The sequence below is a fragment of the Coptis chinensis genome, chromosome 5, assembly GCF_015680905.1.
Source record: "Coptis chinensis isolate HL-2020 chromosome 5, ASM1568090v1, whole genome shotgun sequence".
Taxonomy (NCBI): domain Eukaryota; kingdom Viridiplantae; phylum Streptophyta; class Magnoliopsida; order Ranunculales; family Ranunculaceae; genus Coptis; species Coptis chinensis.
The window spans coordinates 91,235,801-91,261,410 of NC_141460.1; the positions used below are offsets into that span (position 1 = coordinate 91,235,801).

General features: G+C 37.4%; 1 protein-coding gene, 1 long non-coding RNA gene and 1 pseudogene across 2 annotated transcripts; 1 reads left to right on the top strand and 2 right to left on the bottom strand.

Moving 5' to 3' along the window:
• Positions 1 to 1,045: 1,045 nt before the first annotated feature.
• Positions 1,046 to 2,612, bottom strand: LOC147500015 (F-box/kelch-repeat protein At3g06240-like). Its single transcript, XM_086561741.1, has 2 exons — positions 2,472 to 2,612; positions 1,046 to 2,361 (listed from the first exon to the last, which is right to left on the bottom strand). The coding sequence occupies exon 2, from the start codon at positions 2,333 to 2,335 to the stop codon at positions 1,223 to 1,225; it is 1,113 nt and encodes a 370-aa protein (XP_086417867.1). The 5' UTR covers positions 2,336 to 2,361; positions 2,472 to 2,612; the 3' UTR covers positions 1,046 to 1,222.
• Positions 2,613 to 16,614: 14,002 nt separating this feature from the next.
• LOC147500016 (uncharacterized) lies at positions 16,615 to 20,623 on the top strand. Its single transcript, XR_015194581.1, has 5 exons — positions 16,615 to 16,812; positions 16,889 to 17,214; positions 17,442 to 17,570; positions 17,651 to 18,572; positions 19,336 to 20,623. It is a non-coding gene; the product is annotated as an uncharacterized LOC147500016 (long non-coding RNA).
• Positions 20,624 to 20,724: 101 nt separating this feature from the next.
• Positions 20,725 to 21,678, bottom strand: LOC147500017 (WD repeat-containing protein VIP3 pseudogene; annotated as a pseudogene).
• Positions 21,679 to 25,610: the final 3,932 nt, after the last annotated feature.

The window sequence follows — 25,610 nt, forward strand, 5'->3', positions numbered from 1 at the left end:
GTCTTAGGACTACTAAATATTCTTAACTAACCCCTCTAGCCTAATTTTTTGAATAGAGATAACAACTTTTACACGAGCTCCGTCAAATGTAATTGAAATTATGGGGGTGTTTGGCAACTAATAAAAAGCCATAAGCTACCAAGCTAAAAAGTCCTTACTTGATTTTTCATTCAATGTAAAGTATAAACAATAATTTCCATTGCTTATACTAGTGTGATACATATCATTTTGTTTTAGATACGATACATATCGTGTATCGTACAATATTGAATATATATAGACGTGTTGCGGTGTTGCCAAACACTTTCTAACAGCATCATCAACGCATTGCCAAATCCCATTTCTAATGTGACAGATGGAAATGAATTTGGCAATCTTGACCCCCAACGCGCTGCCAAAACACGATTTGGATTATAACAATTGTCAAATTCCAAACCAAAATACTAAGAAAAATATAAATGAGTCGCACGGGACAAGTTGTCTCGTCCAAGAGGGGGATGCGACAAGTTTTGCCGTAAGCATTTTTTTCTTTTTTTTTTAATAAAAAATTATAACGGCTCAATTTTGTAATGTTGGGCTTTTCTACCGTTGGGAACGGGACAAAACCCCAAATTTTGTCCAAATGTGTTAGTACTTGACTTGTTTTTAAGAATTTTAGACTAAAAACGCTGAGGTGTCACAAAAAAAATATAGCAGCGCATTGATGATGCTCTAAATAGTTTACATGAACTAAATTAGCATATGTCAAGTTTTGAGATAAAACAATTTAGTCCTTTCTTCCGAACTAAATTAGCATATGTCAAGTTTTGAGATAAAACAATTCTAGTCCTTTCTTCCGAACTAAATTAGCATATGTCAAGTTTTGAGATAAAACAATTCTAGTCCTTTCTTTCTTTCGAAAAGATCTGATGAGGGTGTTTTTTTTAAGTACCTAGCGAAGGTAAGGTTGGAATATTGGATTCATCTAAGAGTAAACTGCCAAGCCGAAATGCTATTATTACATGTGATGTCGCAATTTTAACCATTGAAAAGTCATTAAGGAAACTTAAAAAAGATAGTGCTTAAATTGATGTCAACAATACACCTGAAGCCACATTTAGTTCATAAAAAGTTCACAACACGAAGAAGCAGATAGATTATGAAAAGAACAATATATTAAACGTTCAGGAGGAGAAAACATGGAGACATAAATAGAGGGAATCGTCCCATTGTGTGTCTCTCACTATACAGCAACTAGGCTCTCTGAGTAGTCTGTTGCTTGACAGCAATAAGATCCTAGGTATTTGTGTCCATCACGTGTAGGAGCAAACTGCCGTCTCTTCAAAGTTTGGGTTTTCAGTTCAAAGAAATACAGATTGCTTTTGTTGCTCAGTACCAGAGTTGCACCTTTGTTCAAAAAGCACAATGGCAATAAAAAGGTTGATGTTCGAAACTCAATTCCAATAGATAGACGTCCTATGATAAATAGCTTGGTCCATGACTCTCTTGCACCATACTCTTTCATCACCCACAGTTCAAAAGATGCTTCACCAGAAGATACTAGACAAAGATTACCATCTAATATTGCGACTCTTAAGCGACATGAACTATCAAATGTATTGTCAGGATATGCCAATTCACGGAAACTTTCACCCCCAACATCATAAGCAATTATGGCTGAGTTCAAAGATAAACCATTCTTCCGTGATCTCTGTGCTACCCAGTGAACTGCGCCATTAGTAAATGCTCCTTCCCATCGGAAAGGAATACCGTAAGGGAAGTCTTGGATCCTTCGCCATGAGTTTCTTTTAACAGAGTAAACTCCGACTTCAAAACAATTCGATAAGCTCCCAATATTTACAACTTCATAATCTTGGAGAGTTGCATTGTAACCAAAACCATAGATATTCATCACTGGTTTCTCCTCAAATAGTGCAGTTGGTAACATCTTATGTTTCTGAGTAGCAGGATTCCATAAGCAGTTGTTTTCGGATGAGGTGATGAGTACAAGTCCATTACAAGATCCCCAAAACGAGATTCCAGACATTCCAGAAACCCAAGTCTTCAGTGGATTGTCAATCACTCTCGAATTAAGTGTTTCGAAATCTAAGGAGTATATGCTATTAAGTGGATCAAGAAATATAGCGCTTTTATTAAGACAATTTCTCTCCATTGATTGATTATTAAAGTGCCTATCCACGAAAGCAGGATCGTCAAGTAACGCATACCATGCTTTTGATACGCACCTGAATCGCATAAGAGACTTGACCGGAAATAGTGAGAGTATCAACTCAATGATCTCCCGTGGGAGATCATTGTTTGCTCTCTTCTTCTCCTTCTCCTTCTCCATTCTCATCTTCTTTTTTTGGTTTGGAAGTGTGGCTGTTTGGTTTCTTATTGAGATTAAAACTCCGTATTGGTGAGAAATTTAAATTTAGAAAAAACTACTGAAGGAACACAATTCTAAAGCCGTTAAATTAAGTTAAACTTACCATTTACAAGCTCGATATTTCCGGAACGTACTGGAAGAAGAGTTAAGGCCCGAAAACAAAAAAAGTTTCAATGAAGCAAAACCTTCTAAGGTTTTTGCCACCATTGACGAACTTGTCTGTTTTTTTTTCAAAATGACAACTGGCTTACGTACCGACCCAAATACCCAATATACACGACCCTATAAGCCTGTAGAAAGTCCAAAATAGCCCAAACATTGAAAGCCCAAATAGCCAAACTACGACCCTAAAAAGCCCATAAAATTCTTTATAATTGCAACTTTGCAATTATATAAGGTGATTCCATAGGGCATTCATCAAATTGGATTGGGCAACCCCTCAAAAAAAAAAGAAATTTTACAAATTTGCCATATTACAAGTTTGCCATCAAAGCCCAAGCCCAGCAACCAATTCAACCGGTATCGCCAAAACGAACCCTAAGATTCGGTTACATTTTACACTCAAACGATTTGGCCAAGTCGTTTGAGTGTAAACAGAAACGACTTGTCCAAGTCGTTTGAGTGTTAGTTTGAGTTTGAGTTACACTCAAACTACATGGCCAAGTCGTTTGAGTGTATACTCAAACGATATGGAAGTCGAAGTCGTTTGAGTGTTACTCACACTAACACTCAAACTGGCGGCCATGTCGTTTGAGTGTGCACTCAAAACATGACCAACGTTTGAGTGACCATGGCGTCGTGGTTTGAGTGTTACTACTCTAACACTCAAACTACGCGGCCATGTCGTTTGAGTGTACACTCAAACTACGCGGTCATGTAGTTTGAGTGTACAATCAAACTACGCGGCCATGTCGTTTGAGTGTATACTCAAACTACATGGACACGTCGTTTGAGTGTTACTCACACTAACACTCAAACTACGCGGCCATGTCGTTTGAGTGTACACTCAAACTACACGGCTATGTCGTTTGAGTGTATACTCAAACTACATGACCGCGTAGTTTGATTGTACACTCAAACGACATGGCCGCGTAGTTTGAGTGTTAGTGTGAGTAACACTCAAACGACGAGTTCATGTAGTTTGAGTGTACGCTCAAACGACATGGCCGCTTAGTTTGAGTGTACACTCAAACGACATGGCCGCGTAGTTTGTGTGTTAGTGTGAGTAACACTCAAACGACTTGTCCATGTAGTTTTTGAGTATACACTCAAACGACTTGGATATGTAATTTGAGTATACACTCAAACGACTTGGTCGCGTGTTTGAGTGGACACTCAAACGGCGTGAACACGACTCAAAGCGATTCCAAACGACTCAAAGCGATTTCAATTGAATTAGAAAAATTGAAATCCGATTTAAAAAATTGGGTTAGAAACAACACAATTACATCAATAAAATTACATGCACTCTTTATCTGTTATGACATAGTATCTTTATAACCAAGTTAAAACATGTAATCAAACATGCTAAAATCTAAAATAATAATTTGTTTCATATCTAAACTTATTATTATTATTATTTTTTCAATTGTGAATCATAAACTAGTTTGGGGTTTGGGGTTTGGAGTTCAGGGTTTAGAAATTTCGTACTAACATATTTCACTTAATCATTTGAAATAATAATTTGTTTTATATCTAAACTTGTTATTTTTAATTTTATTTTTAAAATTGTGAATCATAAACTAGGTTGGGGTTTAGGGTTTAGGGTTTAGAGTTGTTTACAAATTTTGTACTAACATATTTTACTTAATTATTCAAAATAATAATTTGTTTTATTTATAAACTTATTATTTATTATTTTCTTTTTCAAATTTTGAATCATAAACTAGTTTGGGGGTTTGGGGTTTGGGTTTAGGGTTTAGGGTTTACAAATTTCGTACCGACATAAAAAAAAATTTAATTTCAAACATATTTCACTAAATTATCTAAATCTAAAATAATATTTTGTTTTATATCTAAACTTGTTATTTTCCATTTTTTTTATTCAATTGTAAATAATAAACTAGTTTGGGGGGTTTACAAATATATTTCACTCAATTATTCGAAATATATCAAAATTTCAAATATATATAGAATACTCATTCACTCAGTTTAGAGTTTAGGGTTTACATAGAATACTCAAGTTTCTCTACATACTCAAGTTTCTCCACATACTCAAGTTTCTCTAAATGAAACATGAAGATGAAGAAGAAGTATTTGAGGTAATGTTTGAGGTACAACAACAAATTAGAGAAGAACAACAAATTAGAGAAGGAGAAAATAGAAGATATGTTGAAAGTGAAGAAGTGAAACAAAATGTTGAAGGTCAAGGTGAAGAATTTGAAGATGCGACAAGTCGAGCAAATGAAATTCCGAGAAATCGTCGACGACAAAGTGCAAACCTAAATAATGAGGTAACACTTGATTAAAATGAATACAAAACACTTGATTGATTGAATGAATGAATGAATGGATGCAAAATGAATGAATGCAAAACCCGAGCCCAAACGACATGGCTGGGTCGTTTGGGAACACTATCAAACGACATGGGCATGTAGTTTGAGAACACTACAGAACGACATGGCGGTGTAGTTTGAGAACACTATAGAACGACATGGCCGGGTCGTTTTATTACACTATAGGACTACATGGCTGGGTCGTTTGGTAAAACTATAGAACGACTTCTCCAGGTCGTTTGGGGACACTGTAGAACTACATGGCTGGGTCGTTTGAACTCTCGATGAAACTACATGGCTGGGTCGTTTGGACTAAATTTAATTAAAAGTTTTTTTTTTTTTTTTTTTTTTTTTTTTTTTTTTGTGACTTTGAAACTAAATACAAATTGTTTGAGACTCTTGTTTTATTCTTCTATATGTAGAATTCTTTGCCGCTATCCGGGAACCGATTCTCTGCAAACTCGAATGATGTGGATTGTCAACCGATTTTAAGTGATACAACATAAATTTTTACTACGGAAGAGGTATGATTGAGTAGGCATTGATTTCATTTTTTTTTAAAATTTTCTAAATATAATTTTATTAGTAGTGTATTAATAATAGTTGTTGTTTTTTATGTGTTTAGGTTTTTCATACACGTAGCGAGGCAATCGATTGGGCAACCGCTAGAGGAAGACAAGTTAATGTTGTTGTGGTCATTGAAAAGTCGGAGTGTGCCAAAGGAAACTGAGTAGCAAGATTGAATTTGGCTTGCGAGTGCTTCGGGTGTGTATTGGTCACACAAGAAGAAGGCGAAGAGAGGGCTAATAAGAGAAGGTCGGGAACCAAGAAATCGGGATGTCCATTTAAGTTAAAAGGTGTTTTCAAACGGCAATTGTCGATAGTTGGAAAATTATGGATTCTTAATGGTGTTCACAACCATCCATTGGCGAAGACCCTTGAAGGACATGCATTTGCTACTTTCGACTAACCGTTCGAGTTCGAGTATTTGTCGAGATGAGTAAGTGTGGAATAAAACCTAAACAAATATTGGATTCCATCAAGAATAGGCATCATGATAACATCTCTAGTATATCCCAAGTCTCTACTTGCAAGGCGAAGGTGAGGAAATGGATATGAGCGGTCTCACACAATTCGCGAGATTGCGTGAGTTGTTAGCAAAAGAACATTATTTTGAGGAGTTGAGGCGGGATGAGAATACCGAGGAGATAGCGGGATTGTTATGGGCCCATCCGAGGAAGGTGTTAAGTTGGCTCGGACTTTTCCAACAGTTTTTTTTCATGTTAGGCGCTACCTACAAAACTAACGGTATCGGTGGCTTTTCGTGCAGTTTGTTGGGGTGACTTCAAGCGTGGAAATCTTTCACCGTGTGTCAGTCTTTGCCGATCCGAAACAACGATCGACTATGAGTGGGCCCTGCATCATTTTAGTGGCTTGTTTGGTGACATAAGCCCATCCGTGATCGTGTATCCGCGGGGACTTAGCCACGATGAGTGCGGCGCCGCCGAGTTTTCCCTAACGCACACAAGCATCTATGTAGATGGCATATCGCTTACGTCGTCCTTTCAAAATGTTACGATATTTTTCCAACTACTGAGAACTTGTAGAAGGCCGGTTCTCGTGGAACACCGTAGTCAAATCGAAAACGAGTTTATTTTCGGCGTAGATGGGATGCTTTGGAAAAATATTACGGGGTTGAGTACTCAATTTTGTTTGTTATTTGCGAGAGACTTGGTTTCCTCGCGGGGGGATCGATTCGTATGTTGTTGGGACCAACACATTCACTTTGGGGAGTACAACGACCAATAGAGTTGAAGGGTCTCATGCTTTCGGTGAAGCGTGTACTAGGAAATGCAAACTGTCATGATTTTTGAGTATGTTTAGCTTAATCCACCCGATTCTAGAGATCCGGATGTCGAGATTAGAGCTACGCCCGAGAAGTATGATTGTAACTTCGGCACCACCACCACGGATTCCTTTGTTTCGTGAACTTCGAGAGGCCTTGTCTCACGCAAGTGTTTAGACTTGTTTTTTGAAGAAATAGATACCAGCGTAAAGCGTGTTAAAGATGGAGAGATAAGGTGTTGGTGCTATTTGGCATACGAGCCATGGACTGCCATGTGCTCATGAATTAATTGAGTTTGAAGAGCAAGAGCGGTCCATCCCTTTGACTGCTATCGACCCCTTTTGGAAAATATTGTCTACTTCTCCCAATGTGTCAGTGGGTGTTGGTCCCGATGTTGCACCTTCGATGGACTTGTTCATGAATAGGTTTGCAATGGTTTCTGAAGAAGAGCAGAGGGTTATGATTAGGAAGCTTATGGAGATTGCCATACCAGAAAGTACATGGCTAGTACCGCCTTGTGAGGAAGCAAAAACCAAAGGTCGGCCGAAAGGTAGCTGCAGTAGAAAGCTTCAAATTGGAGATGATAACTCTTCAAAGCGAGATCCATCTCATTTTGAACATTCTCAACGTGACCATGAAGAGTGGGTCGTCACAACCAAACACTTCCCCCCAAAACACCCACACTACACCAAGAAAGAAGTCTTCTCCAAAACTACCAACCCAAAACATCCACACCACACCAACAAATAAGCCTTCTCCAAAAACACCAAAACAACCACACCAAGAAATAAACCTTCTCCCAAAACACCAAAAAACAACCACACCACGAAATAAGCCTTCTCCAAAAAACAATCCACACCTTTAAATGTGAGAGATGGCTTAGACTTTGGAAAGACGAGGGGTCTAAGGATTACGGGTTGGATATTCTGAAGAAATGCATAAATACATTGTTAGAGTCCATGACCACGTTGGCGATGGCGACTACGGTTTATAGAGCTTTCTGCATTGCATTAGGAAGAAGTCAAGAAGAATGGCCACGGATGAGAAGGGAGTTATGCGAAGAGCTTATCGACAACCTCCCCTTTATTGTACTTTGTACAATCAAAGTGAGGTTTTATATTCGATGAAGGAAATCCTACATGAAGAAGGTTCGCACCCTTAAATAAGTGGATGAGCATGCCTTTTCTTTGGATACTTATTTGCTTCAAGATTTAATGTTGTCCTTATGCATTTAGGAGCTCGTCGGTGCTTCCTTCTCATGCCGTGAGAACCCAAGCAAATCTGAGAGAGTGACCCAAGTGTTGGGTAAGCACATGTTGGTGGAAATCATTTTGTTAATGTTGAACTTGTTGAAGATTGTCCGGTTCCTCCAGTAATGCGCCAATGGCTTAGAGCTCGATATGATATTGCTGAAAGTTGGAATTTGGCCTTGACAGTAAGGCAATTGCAATTTATGGCATTGAACATTCCCAATTTAATATGAAAAAAGGAGCTCATTGAAGACCCAACAGTACATGTTATCGACTAAGTTGTTTGTATGTTATCGATATGATATTTTGATGTAATTTGGAACAAGTGTAATTTGATTTGATTTTTATGTTATCAATGTTAGGGCTTTTATTTGATTTGATTTGGAAATCGAGTAATCGACTAAGTTGATTCGGATGGCAATCGAGTGATTTTGAAATCGAGCAATCGACTAAGTGATATATTGATGTAATTTGATATTTTGATGTAATTTAGAACAAATGTAATTTGATTTGATTTTTTTGTTATTTGGAAATAATGTTAGGGCTTTTATTTGATTTGATTTGGAAATTGAGTGATCGATTAAGTTGATTCGGACGGCAATCGAGTGATTTGGAAATAGAGCGATCGACTAAGTTGATTCGGACGTCAATCGAGTGATTTTGAAATCGAATGATCGACTAAGTTGATTCGGATAGCAATCGAGTGATCGACTAGTTGATTCGGACCGCAATCGAGTGATTTGAAATAATGTTCGTATGTTGTCAATAATGACCGAAACTACACGGTCAAGTCGTTTGGCTTTAATACGAAACGACCCAGCCAGATCGTTTGGCCTTTAGACGAAACGATGTGGTCATGTCGTTTGGCCTTTAGACCAAATGATGTGTCCATGTCGTTTGGCCTTTAGACCAAACGATGTGGGTGGGTCGTTTGAGATTAAAAGAGAACGATCTGCCGTGGTCGTTTGGTATAAAGGAAAAACGATCTGCTGAGGTCGTTTGGCTTTTATGCCAAACGATGCGGCTGGGTCGTTTGGAAAAACAAATTTTCAAAATTCGTTTTGTTTTTACAACACTTTCATATTCATCAAATTCCACTTTTCCATTCAAACATCAAATATCAAACACTCTCATTCATCAAATTCCACTTTTCCATTCAAACATCAGATATCAAACACTTTCATTCATCAAATTCATCCATACATAAAATTCCATTCAAACATTAAACCTAAACCAAAAACAAATTACATTCAAACATTAAACCCTAAACCTTAAACATTAAATTCCATTCAAACATTCATGCAAACATCATATCCATCAATTCATTCGAAGTTAACAAAATTACAAACTCTAAACTGAAACAAATTACATCCATCAAACTAAATTACAAAGTTACAAACCCTAAACTGAAACAAATCAACTATAAGCCCACCAATGTACTTGCACCTAGTCAAGTTATGCGCTGTTCGAAGGAGGACCTTGCTTCCTCACGGCATATCATTCCCACCAATTGCAGACTTCTCTCTAGCAAGCGACTGGTTTCATCGATGGCGTGGACGTCATTGAAAAAAGAAAAATCAAGATAAGTTACCAATCGAATGCAAAAATCCGCAGTTAGAAAACTTAATTAAAAATCACAATACTTACAATCGGTGAGCGGTTAGGCGGTGTCTCTAGGGAGGGATGAATAGGAAGAAGCTCGGGATTCACCAAAACTACATGAGAATTCCTCGCATACCAAGTCATGTAGTTTTGATGACACTCCCATGGATAAGGCGAAATAGGTCCTCGGTTGCGAGAGTTGGATCGCGTGATTACGCCATGATTCGAAGTAAAAGTGGCCCAATATTGGTCCGGCTCACCTCATACCGCGTGGCGTCGAAAACGACCGGTTTCATCGATGGCGCCGCTTACGAAAAAGAAAAATCAAGATAAGTTACCAATTGAATGCAAAAATCCGCGTTAGAGAAAACTCAATTAAAAATCACAATACTTACAATCGATGAGCGGTTAGGTGGTGTCTCAGGGGAGGGATGAATAGGAAGAAGCTCGGGGTTCACCAAAACTACATGAGAATTCCTCGCATACCAAGTCATGTAGTTTTGATGACACTCCCATGGATAAGGCGAAATAGGTCCTCGGTTGCAGAGTTGGATCGCGTGATTCTGCCACGACTCGATAAAAGTGGCCCAATATTGGTCGGCTCACCTCATACCCGTCCCCGCCACGGTTCTTGTTCTCAATTTGGCATTGGAGGATCTTTAGGTACAAGTTGCACGTGACCCAACCGACGCGACTAATGCGGCAGCAGTAAAGCTCGACAATGTTGAAAAAAACATAGCAATCCCTCAAAAATGCAATGTCATCGATCGGGTTTGTATCTACGATATTTTTGTAGGGATGCCAAACAACTGAAACAAAATCAAATGTGTCATTAACAACTCTAATGATCAATTACTAAAAATAAATATAAACAAAATTAAATACCAAATTGTCATTGAATTTAATACTTACATTGAACTCATTCAAATCATCAATTATCGCATTTCGATAAAACTGCAATGCATCGTTATTGTGTCGTAATAGTGTGGAGCGATTTGGGATGTGTCTATGAGCACGCCTTGTGGTGAGGCGAGATATAGTTGAAGTTTGGGGACTGTCATGAATACCGGAAAATACTCATAGATCCATGCCTAGATATACACAAATAGTTAACATATTGATAGAGTAATAAAATTAACATTAAAAAAATAAACTCTAAAATACTCAAGTTTTACGTAGAAGAGTCATATAGCTGTAACCCCTTTCACCTTCGCACATGTGGCGGCCCGAGACCTCTATATAAAAGCGCCAAAATTGCTGCACCCCATGCATACTCTTCTATCTCTTTGAATTTCAACAACGGCCTCGGATAACATATAGGCACTCCGGTCCCGGACTTGTCGATAAAAGCGGCACATCCAAAGAAAAGCGAATAAAAGCTCTAACGGTCCGTTGAACATCCCGGAAACTTCGAGGCCTTATCTACCACATTCCAAAGCGGCGTCACATATAGGGCTATCATGAACCTTGTTAGCAAAATGCTTCGGATGAATTCTAGCCTTACTTTTGAAGTGAACTTGCTAGCTTCCATCTCCGCCCTAATCAAATCGATAGGGAGCCCCAGACCAAGATGTAAGAGATTTATCGATTCTTGTAAGTTGAAGCTTTGTCCCCTTGCACCGCTCTTCCTCTAGCTGTGACTCCACAGATTTGGACAACATCGTCCAAAGTCACAGTCATCTCCCCAACTGGCATATGGAAGGTGTTGGTCTCCGGATGCCATCTCTCCACAAACGCAGAGAGATCAATGGTGGATCCATATGCTCGTGATAACCTTCCACGAGATCAAAACAAATGATCCTTCTTCTCAACCGCGGCAAATCTCGAAGACCTTTCACATTCATTTTGAAATTCCATTGGGATAACTTCGCTAAGTGTGAAACACACTTCAGCGCTCAGCGATCCTCACGAAACAACCGAAGCACGCATTAGATATATATGAAGCGAAACAAAAGATTTTGTAAAAGAAAATCAAAGTACACAAGAAAAACAAAATATTACCCTTCTCTCCAAAAACATCGAAGCGACATGCACGCGTGATAGTCATACAACAACTCGACTCATACGGGCCTCCCCATACACACCTCTTTGAAACTCCAAATCATCATTGGATTTTCTTACGAAATCCAATACCGGAGGTGCTTCTTCCACTGGTGGTACGTCTTCTACCACATATTCTTCAACATCATCATCCTGCTCATCCTCCTCCTCACTCTCCTCCTCACTCTCCTCACTCTCCTCTTCTACTATATTCTTCCCTTTGTCTAAACCTACATCTAAACCTACATTAGTATCACTATCTACACTATCTACACTATCTTCACTAAACGAATCAACCTCAGGACCCTCAGGAACCTCTTTTTCCAAATGGTCCCCTCTACGCGCTGATGCCATTAAGCCGTCTGCCCTATGTCTTTTTCTTCCAACTGCATCACCGCTAGAGGAACCGCCACCAAACAATTTCTTAACACCCTTGAATGTAGTTTTCGCTACATTCTTCACATTCTTTGATCGAGGACCCATCGCTACAAAGAAAAATAAAATAAGTATTAGTAAACCATATTTAAATAAACAATGTACAAAGAAAACCACTAGAAGAAAGAGATCATCCCAGTCGTAAAACTAATATACTTATAAGCTTGCTATGATAACTCCAAGTATATATGAAGAAATAGAATGAAGTTACACTATCCAAATTCTATCGATTTTTTGGGCAAAGTTTCCTTTGTTTAGTCAACATTTAGTATACTTAAACTGTCATAACACGGAAATCAATAATGACATCCTTCCAACAACCATATGTACATATAACACCCTATAAAATATTCAACCCACAATACAATTCTGTCCCTCGTCAAGCATAGGGGAAACCACCCAAAAACCACCTTGATTGTACATTCAGTAAATTTGATAGCCAAAGAAAAAACTTCTCACCTATAATGCTTTACAGCGGTTTTGTTCCCCCGTATCCGGACCTAAAGCAAGTACTCGTAAAAGCTGCATGTAATCAAGGTCATTACTCATTAGTCAAGACTCAAGAACATAAGCAATATAAAAGGTGAGTAATGAATGTCTGAGACACTAATCATAAAATGGTAAAAGTATCTTCTCTTATAACATCAAGCCCTAAAGGAAAATACTAGGTATGAAAGATGAGCACTATGAAAGTTTAGCAACAAGATGTAAAGCAACTCATTTTTCAATTTTCAAGCGGGGCTCTAAATCACATGTTTGGGGGTATCACCATGCTACCCCCCTCTAAGGGGTAGCATCGCTAGTATTTCTCTAAAAGCGTATTATTACTAAAATGGAGAACTTTATAGAATGTAAAATAATCTCTAACAAAAGTAGCTTCAAGTCTTGACTTTATGCAAATTAAATGCGAGTCCAAGTCATATTGCAGCTTATCTTTGCAATATGACTCCTCGTGTCATTTACTCGATCATACTATAGACCAACTTAATAGCATCCTAGATAGTAAAACAACAACCCCAAGTCCAGATGATACCCAAACATGGCTAAGCACTGCGATCACCCATCAAACTACATGTTTAGATGGTCTTCAAACTCACAAGTTTTTTAAAGAAAAAGAACTTATTCACGCTACTTTACAAAGCAATATTCAACATGTTAGTAACTCACTAGTCATACACAAATCAATAGTTTCAGTGAAGGCGTTGAAAGTCGATCTTGCAGGCGGAGACTCTTGTCGGATGATTTTCCGACTTGGGTATCAACCAGGAGAGCGAAAGCTTCTAGAATCTTCTATTAAGGAGATTGAGGTCAATCTTTGTGTAGTTGCTATGGATGGAACAGGTACACATAGGACCATTAGTGAAGCACTTGCATTTGCTTCTTTTTTGGTAGGGCGGTGGCGAGAACAATAATTCACGTAGCTGGCTTTGGGACTTATAATGAAAACAATATTATGGTTTTACGCCAAGCGAGTAACGTAATGTTGGTTGGAGATGGAAAGGGCATAACAATTATTACAGGTTCTAAAAGTCTTTGGTGGTGGTTCCACTACCGCCCGATCTGCATCTTTTGGTAAGGAACTAGTACATAAAACTTTATCTAGCTCTTGAAAACTCTAAAGCAAATTTCATGGTGATATAACTTTAGGCTATTCTTTATTGACATCACATAATTTTATGTGACAAGTTAATATTTTGAAGACTAGCTAATCCTATCTTATCAATGAAAGAATCTATCTAAGACATCGAATTAGCTGGTCTTAACTTATTCAATGGTATTTTTTAAACAAACCACACATCCATGTCAGTGACATCTGTTTAAAATAACCATTGAATAAGTTAAAGTTAAAGGTATGAATGTACATCCGTACATAAATATATCTTTAATTACCAAAAAAAAATAAACATATAGTATATGTGAACGTTTCATTATAGGCATCCCATTCGATCTATAAGTAACATCAAGACCGAACCAGATCATCTAACGTTTGACTTTCTTACATAAGGTCGTACAGGTCATACAAACACATGCTTGTATAATACGCAATAATTCTTTTATTTTTATTTGTAAATTTTTTTCTTTCAATCTCTTCTGCAATGGCATGCTCGGAGCTCAAAAGGAGATGTTGTTTGCCCAATACCTACACCAAACTTTCTCTTAAACGGACGGTCCATCGGAAACTTATATAGTGTATTTGATTATTAGCTTATATAGTGTCGTTCGTTAAACAAATTAATAAGACTGTAAACTAAAAGGTTTTGAGACTACACTGTGTAAGCTTATGAAGATATTATATAAGTTTTCGACGAACATGTCCATTTAAGAGAAAGCTTGATACCTACACTATAATATAAACACATATTACAATATAAAGATTCTCAAATACTAGAACTACTATATTTTTTTTTATGTCAGCTGACTAAGGAATGAGCAGCATTTTTGTTGCCCATCCCACATGACATGATATGAATGGGCTTATAACTAATAAACACCAAAATTCAACAGTATCCAATTATAATATGGATTCATAGGCGGACAGTGGATTGAACTCACAAGTTAGATAAAGTACCATATCATAAAGGAGAAAAGCGGGCTGTTAAAACCGGTCGCTCTTCTATATGATCAAATATACATGTTTACTGTATTTGTTTTTACAATATTGTTTTGGTTTAGTATTAATTTTCCACATTGTTAACTAGCTTATTGTGTATATGTTCTACTTAGGTCTTTGGCGGTGATGGCTTTATTGCTCGAGACATATCCTTTGTCAATCTTGCCGGTCCATCTAAGGGTCAGCGATCGCTCTTGTAGTCACTTCGCAGATAAATCTGTGTTTTATCGATGTTCCATTATTGGTTACCAAGACACTTTGTACACCCTCTCGAATCGACAATTTTACAGAGAGACTGATATCTATGGAACTAAAACCTAGTACACTTTAGTTCACACAATCGACACTTAGTACACTTTGTACCCTTAAAAAAAAATATTTTGTTGTTCACTTTCAATGCATTGATTCTCTTTTTCAGTTTCTCTCGAAGAAAATATATAGGAAATTCGAGCTCATTTTCTCATACTATATAAAGATGAACAAGACAAACATCACATTCCCATAACTCATCAAATTAAAATTAAGAAGAACTAACCTGAATTAATTAAAACATCACATTCCCATAAGGAGAGACTTGCTGGTCGGGGTGTTCGACGATCGTGGTTTCTGTAGGCGAGCAGCTGGAGCCAAAAAACGTGAGCTCCCCTTTCCGCTTCTTTCTTCTTTCTGCAGCCACTCAAAGTAAAGCAAGCACCCTTTCTACAAACCTTTCGGGTTCAATTTTGCTATTGTTTATGGAACTGAACTGTTTCAATTGGATTGTTTATGGATTGTTTCAATTGGATCGTCGAAGGTTCAATTGGATTGTTTCAATTTCGCGATTGGATTGCTTCAATTCGGATTTTGGATTTTTTTGGTTAGGTTTCGCGATAATTGGTCGAAGGGTTTTGGCGAGAGAGATGACCGAAGGAATAGGTTTTTCCGGTTTGCGATTTTTGGTGGGGTGTCTTTGGGATTTCTTGTTTGGACTTTGTTGTTTGGGCTGGGCTGGAGGCTGCCCGATCTAATTTCAGTGGCGCCCAATACAGCACCCTTATATAATTGGTGACCAACTGACCATCCTTTTACATGCGTCATACGTGGTAGGGGTTTCATCATCTTGAGTCAATGCGGACATGCCCCATGTTTTAACTTGTAAGGTCAGGTTGCCGAAAATGAAAAATGTGCAAGTTTGCCACTTCGCATTAGCGACGATTGGGCCTGTTTCCAGCGTAACATTTAAAATGGGTTACTCACTTACTTGTCATCTCTTTACGATGCCGATGCCTCAACAGTGACTAGTGATTATTATTCATCTCTTTACGATGCCGATGCCTCAACAGTGACTAGTGATTATTATTCATCTCTTTACGATGCCGATGCCTCAACAGTGACTAGTGATTATTATATTAAAAAAAAAGGTTTTACTAATATTATTCCTGGATGAATAAATTAGAATTTTTCTAGATGGGAAATTAGGGTCTCCCTCCAAATACACAAAAAAAAAACACATTTAATCTGAATTGACCCGGATTATGTAGTGGGGTTAATACTGGTTAACCAAAAAAAAAAAAAAAAAAAAAAAGAAATACAGTGATCAGTGATGGACCAGAAATTTTCTGGAGGGTATATTCAACCTATTCGAATAGTGAAAAATCCGCCTTCGTGTTTACGAACAGATCAATATAGGTTAAATATTTTTCAAAATATTGAAGCGTTTAGAAGCTTATCTTTATATATATATATTATAACTCTCCCCTCTTTAATTGAGGAAGCCTAGCTAGAGTGTCCACGTGTACAGGCTAATTACGATAAATTAGGAGAAAAAAAAAACTGTGGATAGAAAATAAAAATAAAAACGAACTGGCGAGAAAACCCACCGTACCTCTTCCTTCCCAAAATCCTTCGTCTTTCTTCCTCTCCCATCCCCATCCCATGGGATTACTAGAAATCAGGAGACTAAATAGGAAATCAGCCTTTCACAAAACACTAAATTCTCAAGTCAAGTCCTGTCACCAAGGTGGAGGGAAGAGACCCCTAACTTTGTTTTGGCATCATTTGATTCAAACTTATCCTGTCAAAAGTACAATAACATCCGTATTATTCCTTTACCGAAATGATTCCTGTTATGTGTCATGTTGTCTGCCGATTTGAGGAATGATTCCTGTTTGCTTGACAGATTTGAGGTTGGTTCTTTCTTCCCCTTTTCATTATCCTCAGAAATCTTCAAAGGTCTTCTCTAATAATCTGGCATTACTGAAGCTTTGTTGTCAGTGCAACAAGAAGCCTTCTTTGTGTCACTGGGGAAGCTTATCCTGAACACTAGGGCACTGGGGCAGCTTTGGTGGAAATTGTTGCAGGGTTGTTTGGCTTTAAAAGGAAATCACGAAGTCATCAGTTCCAACACCATTGTCGAATGAGATTATTTTTGGGCCACTTCATGAGAAGTATATGACTTGCTTGATGCAGCCTCTCATTATCCGGACATGATTTGGCGTGGATATGTTCTCCTCACTATATGGATTATCTCCACACAAGATCAGATTCATCCAAAATATATAGCATAACCAAGGATACTCCACTTTAAGGTGAAAATGAGTGACCCTGAATTCTCCAATTGGTACTTAACCTCCGGTGGGTGTAGACATTGCAGATTGTGTGTGTAGACATTGTAGATCATTCCATAAACAATCAACCAAAACCAAAATTTCAAATTGTGCCGATGATCCTGAATTGTTTGTGTCCCTCCATTGTAATTATGTTATGATTGGATAATGGATTTATGTGTTAATGCTATCGCTCAATTTTGTCACAGTGGAGTAATTGGTTTCATGCTTTGCTCTGGAAGGGGCGGTGATTGATTTCAAAGCGCCCGGTGAACCCACTAGATGAGAATGAGGACCATAGCAAAGCAAAGGGACCCTTGAAGTTCTACAACCCAGAGGTAGATTTCCCTTATTTGGTTCTTTGGATTAGTATATGAGTTTATATTTTCTCATCTGTTATGTTCTTAATCCCGTCTAGATACATTCACGGTTTGCATTACGTTTGCCATCGTTCATGAAGGTGATCAACAATCAGAGTATGTAATAAAGCTTCCAATAGCATTAAGAAGCAGGATTAGCTGTTGAAACTCACTCAACACATTTCAAATAGTAAATAAGTTGAGGTTATAGTTGGTTCCTGTTAGCGTAGGTTGAATGGGAAGAGAGATGAAGATCAATTGTCAATTGGAACTTGGACAGGTTTTGTACCATCTGATCAGTGTTACATTGTTATAACAATGGTATTCAGTTTGTGGTACCCTCAAAACTCAAAAATATTTGTTAAAGAAATCCTTCTCTATATTCTCTTTGAAATCCAAACTTATTTCTAGCAATCCCCGTCGGTATGGTTTGTATGGTTTTCGAAGTTACATCAATCGTTTATAGATTTTTTCAATTATGATTTGAAATTGGATTAGGCCATTGTGGGAAGGTACTAACAAGATTAACGATTTGTAAGCAACTGAGCAATAATAATTCTCTTCATTGATAATATCCATCTTTAGCTTTGTGAGGAAAGTTGGGAGTCTTTGTTAATTGTAGTAAACTTAGAAAGATGTAACTATTTCTTTATCTTTAAGTTTGTGTGACCCTTCATTTGTCTCACATTGACTTCTGTTCTTTCACACATTTTTACCTCTGGCACATTGGTTATACTATTTAGATCATTCATTTTCATCTTTGTACACAGCGTGTTCTCTGGTTTGTTATATGTTTTTCAGAATATCATGTATCTATGTCCAAACTTTTTATTGCTGATGTCTACAATGGGTTCAGACTTTACGTGATAGGGGATGTTGTAGAAGATTTGAAAGCCTTAATAGTTTTTTCGTTACTTTTGCCCAACAAGTGAATGAATGGGGCAAGTGCTTATCATGGACATACACTCTTTCTGTTTACAGGTATTTTAATATTTATACCCATTTGGCTGCTTTCATTGTCACAAAATCCTTCATATAAACCTACACAATAAAGCTAGAACATGTAAATTATGCACTATATTCCATGTAATATAAGTCTGACTTATAAAAGTTGGAGTGGAAATATATTATAATACAATTATGAAACGCAACCCGTTCATAGGTTGTTCCACATGACATAGATGGCTATTGGTTTTATAAATCACAATTTATATTGTGTTTTTTCATTAACTATAATTTCTCTTATCTGTAGACCAAGTTAAAATTTACTTGCGTCAAGATTGATGGTTGTGACTAACAAGAAAGTTGGACCATTTGACGAAACTTCCAATCTTCTCCCCATGCTCCAGTTTCTTTCTGTAGAAGAGGATTGTTTATCATGTGTTTGTTAGCATAGGAAATGAAACTTGCTTCATCAAATCAATAACTTCTTTTTCAATGTGTTTAATGTTGTGAGAATGTGTGAAAGTCAACAACTGACAGGGTCTAAAACTCAATGTTGCCTCACCTCATGCAAAATCATCTTTAGCTCTTTCGAAAATATGCTAGACCTACAAGATGTATAAACATCTCTTTGTGCATATTTGTATACATCTCTCTTTTAAAAGTGGAATTTTTAGAATGAATTTATGAATGTTGATCTGACAGAACATTTCATAACAGACATATTACTTTTCCTTCTTATAAGTTTTAGTTTTTCTCTTTATGATTTGTTAAAATTATATGTTTTTTGTTTGAATTGTAGGTCTTTGAGAGTCGTGAAGAACTTATCGGATGGGCTGGGCGAATAGGGAAGGAAACTAGTTCCATTATTGTGATCAAGAAATTTGATCATTCTTCAAAGGAAGGACACCCAGGTTGTTCCTTGGTTGTGAAAGGGCTGGGCGTGATGATAAGTGGAAGGTGGGGGTCATACATATGGGGGTAGGCTAACACCTGAGGAGCAAAAGGTTTTGTTTCAGATGACCTTACGTGGAGTCAAGCCAAAACAGGTTCTTAATGTCATCAAAGAGCGAGATCCAAATAATTTTTCTAAGTTGCAACACATATACAATGCACGCGCCAGATTAAGAAATGTTGAAAAGAATGGAAGATCACAGATGCGACAACTGATGCAATTGATGGATGAGAATGACTACATTGAATGGAATATCTTGCAGAGTTAATAGATGTGGTTGGCTGTTGGTATAAAATTTTACTCCTATGGACAATACAGAAGGCAATCAGTTATGTTTACTCATCGGAAACTGTGAAAATAATGTTGCAGGAGAAGAAATCTGTGTCGTCGAGGCCATTGAACATTGCAGCTGAAAAAGAACGCCTGAGGAGAGAAATGGAGGTGGCAGAGAGCAAAGCGGAATAAAGGCGGAAGTGGAGAGGATCCAGGCCGGGCTAAAGGAACTGGAGACAATTTTCGAAAGCGAAAAAGGGATTGGACACCAAGGCTGTGAGGTTGGCGGAAATGAACAAGAAAAAGAGGGCGGTGAACTTCAAAATGGCATCTGAAAAGAAGGCAATTAACACGGGCTTGAAAGAGGGTGAAGAAGGATATGATCCATTCTCTAGGAGATGGATGAGGTCAAGAAACTATTATGTATCAAACACCGCAGGAGGAGATGAGGCCGCAACTTCGCAAATGGGGACGTTCTTTCTTTGAATCGAGGATTAGGTGTAGGTAGTGGATCAAGTAGTAGCGAGGGGTCACTAGAGTGGGCTGGCTTGAGAAATGCGACAGATTGGCATCTTTGGAAGTAGTAGCCAATGCAGGAAAATTGGTAGATACAAATGCTCCCTGTTGATCAAGGAACCGTGTCAAATTCCTTACACGCAGTTTTTCAGCTTGAAATCTCATTTGGATAATTTTGAAGCGATTTGCGGGATTCCACAAGGGATATATGGGAAGAAAGCAAAGGATAGAGGCCACCATTGGACGAAAGTCCCCAGAGAATGATGGTAAGAGGCACGCGATCCTGCGACGGTTAGTGACGCAGAGGTCTTCGTGAAGTATGATAACAAGGAAGTATTGTATGAGTGACTTCTACTAGCTCAACTAAACATAAATGAATATCGGTTGTGTTCATTTTAGCCAAACAAGTCATAGAAAGTACATTTTTTCTCTACAGCCACCATGTTGTTATGAGTAATCATACAATGATATGCTCTTATCATCGGACACGCTCACAAGCTGGCCACCCTCCGCCATCGATCACTCACGGTGGAATAAATGCCACCCCCATACTTGGTCTTTGTGGCTGCTCATTGTCTGGACAGCAGCTCTCATGCTTAAATCCCAAAGTCGGACGGTCCGGTCACTTGATCCTGTAGCAAGTGCAGTACCATCTGGGCTCACATCCATGCTTAACACCCAACTCGAATTACCTGACATAGCTCCAACCAAGCTCTTCCCTTCTGCATCATACATATGTATGTGTGCATCGTCAGAGGCTGAATAGAGCACACGTGGATGAATAGGAGAGTATGCAAGTGACCTAACAGGCATAAAGTGGCCCTCAAGGTGGTGTAGGAATTTAGCTCGCGCTACGTCAAATACAGAAATTGTGCCATCCATGGACCCACATGCTAAATTTCTCCCATCAAGACTCCATGCGATGAGAGGACGAACTTGCTTAACGCCACCCTTATCGAGGGCTTAGATGATTCGAGGACGAGGGACTAACAGAGTCACAATCAATTGCCAAATGGTGGTGTCCCACAACTTGACTCGATGTACTTCCCCTCCAAAGAATCGCCGAGCAAGTACCTCGAAGGAAATGAAATTGTGGCAATGAGTTCGCAAGAGAGAACTACGATAAACATAACGAACATGTTACCTTAGGGGTTTGATTAGCAACGTAGATATTTAATGGGATTCACTATACACAGGTGATAGCAAGAATGCAAATGCAGTTAATGGTTAGGTTGATACTTATCATGTAGGTTCCTTTTCTTAGTCACGGGAACAATATATCCATAAAAGCAAGTATAGAAAACAAAGTGACGAACAGTAATGGTTTAGGAGTTCACAGAGATTGACAGTACTAACATTCATCCAATACTTCACGGGAGCTGTGGGCAACTGCACATACATATTTCAGGATGTCTTTTAATGCTTAAACGAACAAGGCATGACAACTTAAAGGGACAGACTATGGTTTCTGGATTTCTCAATGTATATGTGACGGGCAACTCTTCCCTAAAGCTAACACATCCACAACATCACTACAAACAAAACATGATCACAACTGTTTTCTGTTTCATTTCTTTTCTTTTTTCGACCGGTAAAACATGATCACAACTTCAACGGAATACTTGTTGTTAAGAACCTAAGTTATTCATCTGGGCATATCGAATTAAAATAATGATATTGTTGTTACTATTAATAATGCAGTTCTTCTTTTTCCAGAGTGACAAACACGTAGTGGGTGCCATCTTTCTTCAGTCATAATACAAACCGATACTTTATAATTGGTCAGAATTCATCAAAATATTCAGATCATCTTTGCTTTTGCATAATATTTATTAGTTATTGCCACAGCATACTTCAGTGAAGCATAAAGAAGACAGCATGCGTATTTAAGTATAATCTCACTAACTTCCACGCAAACTACAAAAACAACAACATTGAACGTGTAAAAGGAAAGATATTTTTTTAACCAATCAAACTTTACAGCATCAAAGTAAATACAAGGATAGGCCTAGGAGCGAGTTTGTCTTATTCACATCATGATGAGTTACTCTGTCAAAGTTTCTATGCCAGAATTCTTTACTCACATTAACAAACCTTCTCCTTATACGCTAATGCACTGGGTATAGCTAGGAGGAACCAAAAGAAAAAAAAAAAAACTAAATGTCTTCATCACCAGACCCATAGGCTACCCTCTCTAAAGCATCAAACATGGGCTTAGCTCAACACAAGAGTTGACAGCATTCTAGGGACAGGTGCCTAAATCCGTTCATTGAATCAGGAAGCTTACCCAAGAACCCAAATAGCCAGAAAACTTCTCGATCCAATCAAATAAAAAATTGTACACAACCATATAGTGTGAATACATAATTACTTGACTTTAACAGCCATACTGACATCAATAGAAAAATGTTGTTTGAGTCCTCAGAAAAATTACCTAAATTCTTGCTACTATATACCTTAATCAAAACTTGGGAGTTGATACACAAGAAACAAAACTGGAAGGTTGAGGCAATGATTCAAGAGTCAAAAAATATAATTGTTCTTCCCTTAAAAGAAGTCTAGGGGATGGAGATTGCAGATCGAAACTATCCCCATATAGTTCGCCGCTCACTTGGCCTCAAATTAACAGCTACTACAAATTTTTAATCAGGGTTCACTCTCCAACTTTGCATTGTACAACAAGGTATGTACGCCTAAATGGTACACTCCCACTTAATGTAAATTTCAAGGTCATAGTTCATGGGTATCCGTACATCTTATATATAAAATAGGAAGCATTTGAAAGGAAAATCATATAATTGGTAACAAAACTGAAGCGAGAAAATAACCATTAAGGAAACCGACTAAATAAGAGTGTGGAAATGTCAGTACTTTAAGGACTCATAAAAAGGGTTGCATCCATACTTTACTTATCCTCAGTCATATAACAAGTGTTTTTCCACCTTTTGTAAAGAATATCATACACTTCTTTCTTTCTTTCTGAAGCAAGGATGATCACTTTCCCAACCTACTACTACATACCTATCCCCGATACCGTTGCTACGTTAACATAATATCGTTTCGGACTTTAAAACAATAAAACATACCCGAAAGGAGTTTTTTTTCTATCATGCCAGAAAAACAGTGCATCAAAGTACCAAAACAAGAAGAAAAACGAGTGGAAGGGAAGAATTTGGATGTAGTAGTGATGGGGACTGAAGAATTTGATGTCAAACCAAGGATTACTACTTCTCCACAGCTCAAAATTGTGAGTATACGCATACTTTATATGTATATATGTATGAATTTGCTATTTGTTTTACTGCTTAATTTTAAACTTGGATTGGATAACATTGCATGACTTCGTGATTTTGTCGTATTTGTCACAAGCTGAATTGTAATTGTGAATGTGTGATAGAGAGGCAGAGCACAATAATATAGAGTCAGAGTGACTAAATAGCTAACTTTGATTTACTTTGTTAAATAATTCTCGAACCCTACTGGTTGCTCATAGTATTGTGGTTTCTTATTGTTAATCGTCTGTTTGTTAATGTAGGAGCAAGTTGGAATGTCGCACCTAGAAGTATCGCCATGTGTGACACCTCAGGCTCAGGGCACAACCTTAAGGCTAGACTCTACGACAAGGGGGAAAGAGATTGTTGAAAAGCCTTATTACAGCTGAAGTGTTGCACCAGTGAGAGAATCCATCCTGTTTTGAAATTAGCACAAGGCACATTACCCAGGATTAGTTCTTACCCTATTACTGGAGCAAATCAGAAATGAGACAAGTGGAGTAATGTTTAGCAAGTTCAGCAAAGGGTCCATGACTGCAGCAAATAAGAAATGAGCCAACTAGAAGAATGTAAAACCTCAAGCCAAGTTCATCAACATAGAGAAGCTTTCTTGATAAAATAAAGTTTTTTTGATACTACAACAGGAAGTGTATATGTTATGTGGTGTGTTTTCGCGTGATACCCAATAAATTTGTAAAAATTTTCTTTTCTTTGGCTATGTTGTGTTTTTTTTTACTGCTTCTGGTGAATTTCTTTGGTTGAGTGAAGGGGTTCTTTGCATTTATGATTTTTTTTCAATTTCTACCGTTGTTGAAAATGTTAGAATGTACATCGCAATAAATTTGAACAGAGTTAGAAAGTCACTTCAATAAAAGGCCACATATCAATGGACTCTTACTTATGTTGACGCACATATTCTGCTTTAGAAAGACAATCCAAATTTGGAAATAAACATCATGACTGAATTAGAGTTTTCATAAAAGATAAGTTTAACTGAACTTCTAAAATCATATCACAATAGATCCTTATAAATTTAACAACACAACTTCCCGTATACGACAATTCAGTAGCAGAAGGTAAAAAAAAACTTTTTATACTGACAATTTTTATACAGCTTATCATAATAAGTATCGTAGTGAATATTGTTTTAAAACTTACACAATTTTTATTTTCTTTTGCAGATTATTAATAAGAGATAAAATCATCTACGAGGTAATTTCATAATCTACCATGGTATTTATTCGCTGTATTTGTTCTTAACAATAAAAATAATAGTGCATGTTTTACAACCTAATACGGTTAAAACCCTAATTCGAATAATAAGAAAAAAATAGTTCAGTATCATATTCATATTTTCTGTTATATATGAATCAAATTTTATATTAATTGTGACTAAAATTCTATAAAATAATGCAGGTAAATCACATGGATAGCATAGATGTTGATGAAAATAGTTTAAACTGCAATGGAATGGTGATTACTCAAAAATTAAGTGATCCGTGGATTATAATTGAGCAAAACAGACTCTGTTAGTACAGGATACACAAGAATAATATTTATTATGAAGACTACAAAGGATTGACAGATGAAGTGGAAAATAAAGTCCAGGGAGATCGTTTAGAAAAAAAAAGAAGAAAAGACGAATTTAGATGAATAATTTGGAGAAGAAGATGAAATACTGATGAAAAGGAGCAAATAAAAAGTTGTGATGGAAGACTTACCTTTCGGAACATATTAATTAAGATCTTTTGTAACCACTACTTCTTCTAAGTTCTTTTCTTGCATTCAGAACTTTTATTGTTTCAACTACATTGCAAAGAATAGGGCTTACAAACAAATAAATAATGTGATGTTAAAGGACTAAGGATAAACATGGAATGTATCTAAACTTCCGATTTTCAGTAATTCATTATTACAACATAAACAGACAAAAAACATTTTCGATTTCACATGGTTCAGATGGTAACATCACAAATAATAGAACATGTTAATTCGTCATCCATGAGAATAGGATTTAATCCACATAGGTAAGCAATTGTTGAAACCATAATCTCTTCAACT

Bases quoted from the DNA above. Each gene is read 5' to 3' on its own strand.
- LOC147500015 (XM_086561741.1), bottom strand. From the start codon at position 2,335: ATGAGAATGGAGAAGGAGAAGGAGAAGAAGAGAGCAAACAATGATCTC.